Raw genomic sequence first — 9,706 nt, forward strand, 5'->3', positions numbered from 1 at the left:
TCTTCTTTTAAGCATTTGGCATCCTCTAATGACAACCCCTGCAGTGGCAAACCATCACAGGGTAAATGCAGCTGGCTTGCTGCACAATCATGAATGACATTGCATTTAGTTATTAATAATTGAAGGAGCTTTGTGTATTCCTTCTGGGTTCTGTATATAATTTATGGATCATAAACCTACCCAAAAATCTAGGGGAAAATAATTTTGTTGAGCAAAAGAGGTTGGCAAGAGGCTTTCTTTGCTAATAACTGGGCCTTCTATTATATACATTTCTTTGAAAATACTGTAAATAAGAACATTTGGAATGCCTGATTAATTTGCTACCTTCTAGCATTGTCCTGTCATAGGTTCACAAAAGCCTGTTTCTTATCACAGCAAGCTCTACAGACAAGAGCATTTAGATGAATAGGAACTGTGGAATTATATACTACTCTTACTTTTTCCACCTTTCAGCCTTACCTTTCAGAAATGGGTAATACTCTGCTGTTTCTTCTATAAAGAAACCAGATGTGACGTCCACTTTCCCATTTTTAAGTAGAAGAGCAGTAATACTCTGGGCTTGCCACTGTGCCATTCCTCTTAAGAAATATCTGTGTTCAGTGCATGTGTTTAAGAAAAGGTTTTAATTCAACGCTGCCATGAGTGTGCAAAAGCACTCTAGTGATAGCATGAAGATGGCAAGAGTGGAATTTAAAGCAGTATGTCACGTGATAGTTTAAACAGTCTTGCTTGCTTGGTTGGTTTTTTTAACTGACAGAGGGGTTCAAGGCTGGTGGACTGGTAGGTGGCAATGACGATGCCTTTACTCAGTGATGAGCATCTTCCTCTCCTTTTTTCAGCAGGAATTAAGCACTGCACAGGGTCAGTCCCTCCTTTAACAGACTTGCAAGCATTGTATTCCATATTGAAAAGTCAGTGGCAATGCTCTAATACTTTCCAGTGCAGAAAGGAACACTGTTAGTTTTTAAATATATCATGCTACAATAGTTCCCAGAGCACCAAGTGCCATAAAACCAAAGGGGAAAATGACAACTTCTAGAGCAAAATCAGCTCTTTTTTTTCTACTGTTTGTTTTTAAACACATTGTAATATTTTGTTGACAGCTAGTGGCTTAAGATTGTATTGCTTTTAAGATTATTCATAAACTGATCACAGTCAGAAATTGACTGGACCTGGGCTTTATACTTAGTTGCTCCTTCTGTCGGAAAGAGTCCTAAATGGAAGCTGTGCTACTTCCAGGTGAAACATCTCCTACCCTTGGAACGCTAGAGCTCTTTGAGAGGAGGCAAAGAATTACTCTAGAAAGCTAGTGTCTCTTCCCCATGTTTTCGGTAGTATCATTTTATATGGAAAAGGAGAGAGGATATTTATGCAACTCATCAGAGTTTATTTAATATCCAGTAGATAAAAGAATGGGGTTTTTTTTCTTTTTATTTTTGGAAGTGTAAACTATTAGTTGAAATGTAAATCAGGACTGTTCAGACATAATTTATTTGTAATCATCCCCTACTTGCTCCTGCCTCTTGTGCTGTTACGTGTCTTTTGGCTTGTTTTACGCGTGGAGTCCAATCCATGAGCAACTTGAGTCAGGCTTTGGAACCAGCTTGCATGGACACTACTTTGATAGTCATAATTTTATATTATCTGTCAGTTGGCTTTATCATCTTTTGCACTGAAGCCGGATCACATCTCTGTGGCTTCTAAGACTGCTTTGATTTGTTTTTACAGGAATGGAATAACAAACTGCCGGATGCGGACAGAAAGCGAACAGTCCTGTGGCTCTCCAGTTGTTAGCGGTGACCCAAAGGAGGATCACAACTACAGCAGTGCCAAATCTTCCAACCACAGGAGCACATCACCTGCTAGTGACTCCGTTTCCTCTTCCTCTGCTGATGACCAGTATGAATTTGCAACTAAAGGTAGCCAAGACAGCAGTGAAGGAAGTGAAGTTAGCTTCCAGAGCCACGAGAGCCATAGTGAAACAGAAGAGGAGGACAAAAAGCAAAATAGGAAGGAGACCAAGGATTCTTTAGCTGACAGTGGGTATGCATCCCAGCACAAGAAAAGGCAACATTTAATGAAGGTGAAAAAAGTACCAAGTGACACACTGCCTCTTAAAAAGAGACGTACAGAAAAGCCCCCTGAGAGTGATGATGAGGAGATGAAAGAAGCAGCAGGATCGCTCCTGCATTTAGCAGGAATTCGATCCTGTTTGAACAACATCACCAATCGGACGGCAAAGGGGCAGAAAGAGCAAAAGGAAACCACAAAAAATTAGAACAAATCAATGATTTGTTTGAACTTACAAAGTTTTGTTTCAGCACGTCAGGTGAATTCTAATGATTTGTGGCAATATCAGCAATTTTTTCCTTTTTGTTTTTCTTTCTATTTTTTTTTGGTTTGTTTCTTTCTTTCTTTTTTTCTTTTTTTTTTTCTTTTTTTTTTGGACCCTTAAGATCTTTATTTTTAAAGGAGATTGAAGCCATAGAACTCATACTGACACTCAGCTAATTTACAAAAGCTTTTCATTACCTGAAGACAAAAAGTTAACAAAAAAAAAAAAAAGCCAAAATCGCCATTGCTTTCTCCGGCTTGTCAGAAATGCATGGTTGAATACGCAGTGACATCAACATTAACGTGATGGGAGTAAAATTGGGCACTTGGAAATCTCTCTTATACTAGAAGAGCTGTGCATAATTTAGTAATCATTCAGGCCTGGCCCTTAAGAATTTTTTTTAATGGCCTTAAGATTGGGTTAGAAGTGAATGTGAATAAAGAGATTTGGGGAAAGAGGAGGCACGTTACTTCTCAACACCAAACCAAGAACCATCTAGTGGCACTTGGATGCGTTGTGCCATAGAAGTCTTTGGACAGCCACTGGTGGCAACTGCGCAAACCATAATGCACTTTTAGTGCTTCACGTACTATATGTGGCTCATAATGTGAAGACTGATAACTTTAAGTTTGGGGAAATTTGAACTATGTATGCAATGGGTTTCAGTGAAATAATGAGAAGAAATGGGAGGGGGGGGGTCACTGTTAGTAGCATCGTTAATCATTGAATTCTGTCTTCTATATTAAATTAAAAGAATGTTCAAAAAGCCATAAGCCCGAAGATTGGCACTGCGTGCAAAAAATAATAGTAATAGGGAAAAACAAGCTATGTCTTCTAAACTGCCTGAGTGAAAAGCAATCAAGTCTAAGAAATTACAGTAGATATTAAGGAAGGAAATACATCAGAATCTTTTTCTGTGGATCAAATCCTTGATCTAACTGGGGGAAAAAAGCTACAAAACCTGCCATTAGTAGCATTCTGTATTTAAAAATAAAAGGAAAGCATATTGGTGAACAGTAAAATTCAGAAGTACAACAAAAGAGCTCCTACACTGCCCTCAGAAATGAGTGTGCAGTTACCGTCAGTCAGGATTCATCTGTGCAAAAATGACAACAGGTTTCCAGATTCAACCAGCATAGCCAGCAGAAGAAATTTGATCCACATTGCATGGATTCCTTTGGGGAGGGGGGGAGTACAAAAAGCAAACAATTTTTTTTATTCAAAGATGACAAAGTTCTTGTAAGGTAAATAATGTATTTAGCATGACGCATGAATTATTTTCATATAAATATAGAAAATAGAGAAAAAGGCTATGCCTCTAATTTTTAAGCCCTTAGGCTTAGAGTTTGTTTTTTGGGGGTTTTATTTTTTTGTTTGTTTTGTTTTGTTTTTGTTTTGGTTCTTTTTTGTTGTTGTTGGGGTTTTTTTGAAGCAGGTGTTTAAGGTTTAACCTTCTTCAGGGACAAACACTGACTGTTGGGGAACTTACTCTGCAATATTAAAAAATAAAATCTTCATGCTCTGGTAGGGCTTGGATGGTTGAATTATACTGCCTTGTCTGCACATTCAGCCCCCCTCTCCCTACTTCTGTTTAAAAAAAAGAAAAAAAAAAAAAAGAAAAAATGTAAAAGTGTGTCCTTTCTTCGTCTGTACATGTGTAACATGACGCAATAATCTGAGGGCAAATTTAGTAGTGAGTGTGTATGACAGAATCAAGAGAATAATGGGAGGTTAATTGAGGAAAACTCTCTGATTTGATTCAGGAATAAGTAGCCAAGAAAATAGCTTTGCTAATTTGCCATGAGAAAATGAAGTTAATAAAGAGCCTTACTGAGGTGTCCAGAGAAAAAACAGTGTTATAGAGAGTGTGATTCAGGTATAGTGCTACTCTCCTGGTAATGATGACTATTAGATTGGAGATCCCTACAGCAGAGGGAAGCTGTGAAATAAATAAGACAGTCTCTCTCACTTGGCTTCATGAATTTGGCATGAAAAATTCTACACTTAGAATATCCTAGAGGCAAGAAGAAAATCCCAGGAACCAACCACTTAACAGAACAAAATGGTCTGTTTCTTAAAAAGAACGTAGGTTTATATTTATCCCTAACAACTGTTTCAGGCAGCAGTTTCACCAAGACGGATCTAGTTTATGAAGAGTGAGTTAGAGAAGGGTTTGACTTCCCACTCAGTGGAGTGAACTAAAAATTGCATTTGGAGATGCCCATGGTGGTGTGTGTTCATTTAGCAAGTGGAAGGACTGAAGGGTGGGCTGGTCTGGACCTGTTCTGTGCTCTGCAAGCATTTTGGCATGTAAAGAACAGGGCCACACTGGGGGCAGCACAGCAAAATGGTGCCTCTCCTCCCATCTCACCCAGCATGTCCTGGGATCCGGGAGCTGCCTGTCAGCTGCCAGAGCCCAGCACAACTGCCGGCTCTGCAGATAAGGAAGGAGAGAGCGAAAGATGGTGCAAGGAACAGCTCTGCACTCCCCTCAGTTTGCTGGGGCAGATGCATGCAGGGTTGATTCCCAGCGTTGGTTATGTCAGGAGTACCTGGATACTAACTTTTGTTGGCTGCATGCAGCCCTTAAGATAAAGTTGGGGAAGACAGGAAGGACCAGTCCTGTGGCCAGGTAGCACAGAGATAAATGAGCCATAGCTTTTCCCTTGTGTGATTGGACTGGGATAATCAGCTTCTTCCCAGATTGACACTCCCTACAGCCAGAGTCCGCAGCATGTGAACCACACAACCCCTGCATAAGAAAACTTGGTCCTTCATCTTTTTACGGACTTTGGGGAGAGTCATTTGAAATATCAAATACTACAGTATCAGTTTGCCACCACCTTTGCTTATTAATGCATAGTTGTACCAGCTCAGGAGTGGTGTAATGTTTATCAAAAAGCAACACTGAAAAGTTAAATTTAGTGGCAGAAAATACACTCAAACCATGGCTCAGCCATCTCTGTCCTCCAGGGAAAGCGATGTGGTTGTGTGCCAGTGGCCAGATTCTGTCCACAGTCACGACACTAATTCCAGAGCAGCTTCACTGATGGCAGTGTGTCAGTGCAAATGAGATCAGTATCTGCTGAACAAGTACCATTCATTAATGTGGACTCTGGTGGCTAAATATATAATTACCGCTAGTATTACTCACCTTAGAAAACAGTCATTTTGCATAAATATCTAATTAGGCAGGTTATCTTTATTTATATAGATATATATATATATATAATCTATCTAAGACTTCAACAACTCCTTTATATACTTGCTGGTAAACCTAAAATGTTGGCAAGCATCTATTTTCATGTAAAATTCATTGCTCTTAATCTGATCTGCTAAGGAGGTATTATTCGGTAGGAGTTTATACAAAGTTATGTTCAGGAACCAGCAATTTGGCTGAGGGCTAATGCCATCAACAGATTATTTCTGGAGTTTAAAAACAACTTGTCCTTACTGACCCTTACTTTGAGTATTGATGAGAAGTACGTGATTTGGATTTGTATAAAATATTTAGGAGTCACCTTTTAAACCATTTTTGTGCCTGGCTGACAACGTTAGTTTTGTCAGAACTGGTTCTACTCCATCAAAGAAGTTGTCTTTTTCTGTAAGAATTGGGACCGATTTGTTTTCCAAAAATGTCAGCTTTTCAATCCAGTTGTCTCTACTTTTACTGAATCATGCCAAAATGGAGTAATAATTGCACTGTATTACGAACTCTCTCACTTGGCAGACATGAGGTGGTTTGGTTTTGTTTGTTTGCTTTCCTTACTAAGCCATTTTGGGATGAGAAGTCGTTGAATCTCTAACTTTCCATTTTCCTCACTCTATCAGTATTGCCAAATTAGCGTTTCTCCAAGACAGGTGAGGGCTAGGGGAATCCCAGTAGGTCAGCAAGCATTCAGTGGCGAGTTTTGACGTGGGCATGAATTGTAAGGGTCGCTGGACTTCATGGCAGGTCCCTTTGGAATATGCCTTTTGCAGCAAGAAGCTCTTGCAGGCCAGAGCTAATGCCACAAGGAGATTTCACCGGTGTCTGCAGGGAGGTGAAATCTGCCAGCCATGCTTGTGTTCTGCAAGCAATTGGATGTCCTACTGCATTTTGATGCAGATTTTGCCTGCATTTAAAAATTCAAGCACAGGTCTTGAACAGCTTTAATGTATCACCCCATAGCTGTTTCTGAAAGCAGTCTGATTCTGATCTTCTCCTGGCAAAACCAGCAGTAGTTCTCCAAGATCACAGGGTTTCACAGCTGAAAAGCCTGATGTGGGAGCAAGGAGGCATGCTGCATAGGACTAGAGAACTGTCCTGTGACTGTGTTCTCTTCTCTCTGGCAATTCAGTTGAGGTCCATATTCTGGCTCCTCTCTTACCTTAACAGGAGAAGGGAATCCCAAAGGAGGAGCATTGGCTCCCAGTGTTCGGCTGAATTACTGTCTACCTTTGGAAAAGATACAGAGAAACTCGGGGGGGCTGCATTCTTCACTGGAGTGAGGTAGAGTTACATCAACGTGCTTCAGCAGAGAATGAAATCCTAAATTGTACACCAAATGGCACCAGGGATAAAATGACCAAAACAACCCTTTGTCCCAGTTTCTCAATAGCTGTGAGTGATTTTCACTGAGATTTTGGTTCCCAAATCATCTAAAGATGTAGATGAGCACAATCTGAGGTTTTCTAGAACCTGAAAGGTCTGATCTCCTTTGCAGTCAGGGGAGCTATAGACATCCAAGTGCTCCTGGAAATCTTCACCGTTTCACTACTCTTATTATCATTTTTCCTTGAATCTGGCCCTAGGCATTTTTGAAAACATTACTTTCCTGTGCTCCAGGATCAGAATAAAACTAGCGAGAGAATGCATTTCCAATTTCAGATGCAATGCAATTTACTTCACTTCATGGAGAATGCAAACCCAGCTCCTTCAGGTATGTCACTACTGCCTGAATAGCTCATTGGCATATTTTGTAGGAAATACTTTGAAACATTTTCTTGACTTTGCTACCAAAAGAGCATTTGAACCATACATCCTCCTGATTGTAACAGAGTATCAGTGTTGGCCGTCTGACCAGTTAAGTTTTAGTAGTGTTCTTCACAGCCCTCCAGTAATATATCAAACACTGTTATGCACATAATGCAGCACTGTGATCTAATTTAAATAATACTTTTTTATTATTTATACTACTCTATGTAATATACATCAACACTTTGCTATATAACCTAAGTGATAACCCTCTTCTTAGTTATCTGCCAAACTTTGAATTTCTGTTTGGTTTATATTGCAGTTAGCACAGTTACCGAGTTGTAATGATGTCTCTTTTCCTTTGAAATGGGATGTGTAAGTCAAACTATACATTTGTGTGTTTCTGTTTTGAGCTGGAGTTTATAACGATTTACACACAACATTCGGTGTTCTGTATAAATCTGCATACATTTGTGAATTCATCTGTTAATCCCCTTTTATTTAGAAAGTATTAATTGATGGTGGTTTATTAGGGGTTTTTAATTTTGCATTTTTATTTTTAGTACTGGTTATTCTTGAATTAAGCGGAGACTTGTCAGCTGGGTTGCTTTATCTTTGATCATGTACATGACCTTATAATTCTTCCACAGTTCAGCAAACAAGTACTAGCTTCACTGACCAAAAAAAAAGTCTCAACCTAATGTGTCTATGGTGCTGTATTTTGCTGGTATACATTTAAAACCAGAAATGATTTAAAGGTCACTTTTGAGTTGTTCTAATAAGTAGCCTTTCCTGGTTTGGGGAGTTTGGGGTTTGTTTTGTTTTAGCATTGAAACAAGGTATATTTATCTGAAGCTATATAATGGTTTTTCTACTGTATCACATTTCCTTTTGCAAAGAGGGGGAAATCATCCTGATGTAACATCCTTTCACAGTCAATGGAAGGGGGTTTTGTTTCACTTTTTTATTTTCAGTTGATTTCATTGGGCTTTGGATCAGGCCAGCAGTTATGAGAGCTCACCACCTGAGGGTTTAAGGGATAAATGACAACTTGTGCTGGCCCTCAGTGCTAGAGGAGATTTTAGTGGGTGCTGAAATTAAGTGCTGGATTCTGGAATGACTGATTGTCTAGAAATGGGAATCTTTTTCATTTGTTTACTCTGGCCTGAAATCCCAAGACTTTCTTTTTTCATTCAGATGACATTGAACTTAAGTACATTTTTAAGTTGATAGAGCATTGTCCATTTCCTGAGTATGTGTGTGGGACAACAATTTAAAGTCATACCTCTATTTGATAACCAGTTCCATGCCTGCATCATTCACACTCACTACTTAAAACTGCCATGATGTAAAATGTTGGGGGGAATGATTTGTGTGTGTATGAAAAGCATTATGGACTTGTACATTTTTTTTATACTCTGATCTGTAATTTCTGAAATATTTTGTTTTACAGAAAAAAGTGATAAAGCAATCAAAAGACCAAGAGATTTAGTATCAGTGCTTAAGGGTCACAGGACCTTAACTGGCCAATAAGTTAATTTAGTACAGTGATAAGCCAATTTTTTTCCTGTACTTGGCGTCTGAAACTGCCAATTTCATCAATATTAAAATACGAACTGTGATGGGGAATGAACAGTGATGTTAAGTTGTATTTGTGTTTACCTAAATGAGCAGTCCGAAGGCAAGTGCAATCAGCTGATCTTTAGGAAATATGAAAATGTTGATTTAGAGGCATACTTGCATTTTACATTTTCTTGATGTGTAATCATATTGCCAAAGACAAACTATTTCATCAATTATTATTGTAAATAACACTTTCCCAAAACCTACCATAAAGTTTCTGTGATGTATTGTCTTCCAGTTGCAATAAAAATTACTGAGTTGCATCAATTGAACAACTGTAGTTGTGTGAATATTGGCTTCAAAATATGCCCAGATACTAAGGAGGAACAACAGTGATTTTTTTTTACAAATTAATTCCTACATTATTAAATAGCCCCCATGGGACGTTACCTGTATCTTCACTGCAGTAGATACCAGCTCATGTTAATTTGCTGTCATGTGCAAATAGCTAGACATACTAAATTGCTGTTAAGTTAGGGCCTGATCTTCCTTTCTCATCAGTTTTGCAGCCTGGAAACAAAGCTGATTTCACTGGGAATTGTATCTTTTTCTTTTTTTTTTTTAATTAGTAACAATCAGAAGAGATTCAGTAATAAGACATGTCTAATGGTATATATATAATGTCCTGAAAAAACATTGCTTTCTTATCTTTGCATCAACCCTCCCCAGGCTTTATTCTGGTTTCTGCAGCACCAGAACTCTTAATTATTTTGCCACATTACTCCTTTATCTTGCAGCATGAAGGGATTGTTTGCAGGAGGAAATCCTGTAGAGCTAAGAGCTTCAAAGCT

At 38.8% G+C, this 9,706-nt stretch overlaps 1 protein-coding gene across 5 annotated transcripts in view; it reads left to right on the top strand.

Moving 5' to 3' along the window:
• Positions 1 to 9,193, top strand: part of FOXN3 (forkhead box N3) — a 215,850-nt gene extending 206,657 nt beyond the window's left edge. For all 5 annotated transcript variants that reach the window (XM_075030009.1, XM_075030013.1, XM_075030014.1 and 2 more), the window contains one exon: positions 1,729 to 9,193. In XM_075030009.1, the coding sequence (XP_074886110.1) occupies positions 1,729 to 2,278 (550 nt within the window). In that variant the 3' untranslated portion in view covers positions 2,279 to 9,193. The remainder of the gene's footprint in view (positions 1 to 1,728) is intronic.
• Positions 9,194 to 9,706: the final 513 nt, after the last annotated feature.

The sequence above is a fragment of the Buteo buteo genome, chromosome 6 (genome assembly GCF_964188355.1).
Source record: "Buteo buteo chromosome 6, bButBut1.hap1.1, whole genome shotgun sequence".
NCBI lineage: Eukaryota > Metazoa > Chordata > Aves > Accipitriformes > Accipitridae > Buteo > Buteo buteo.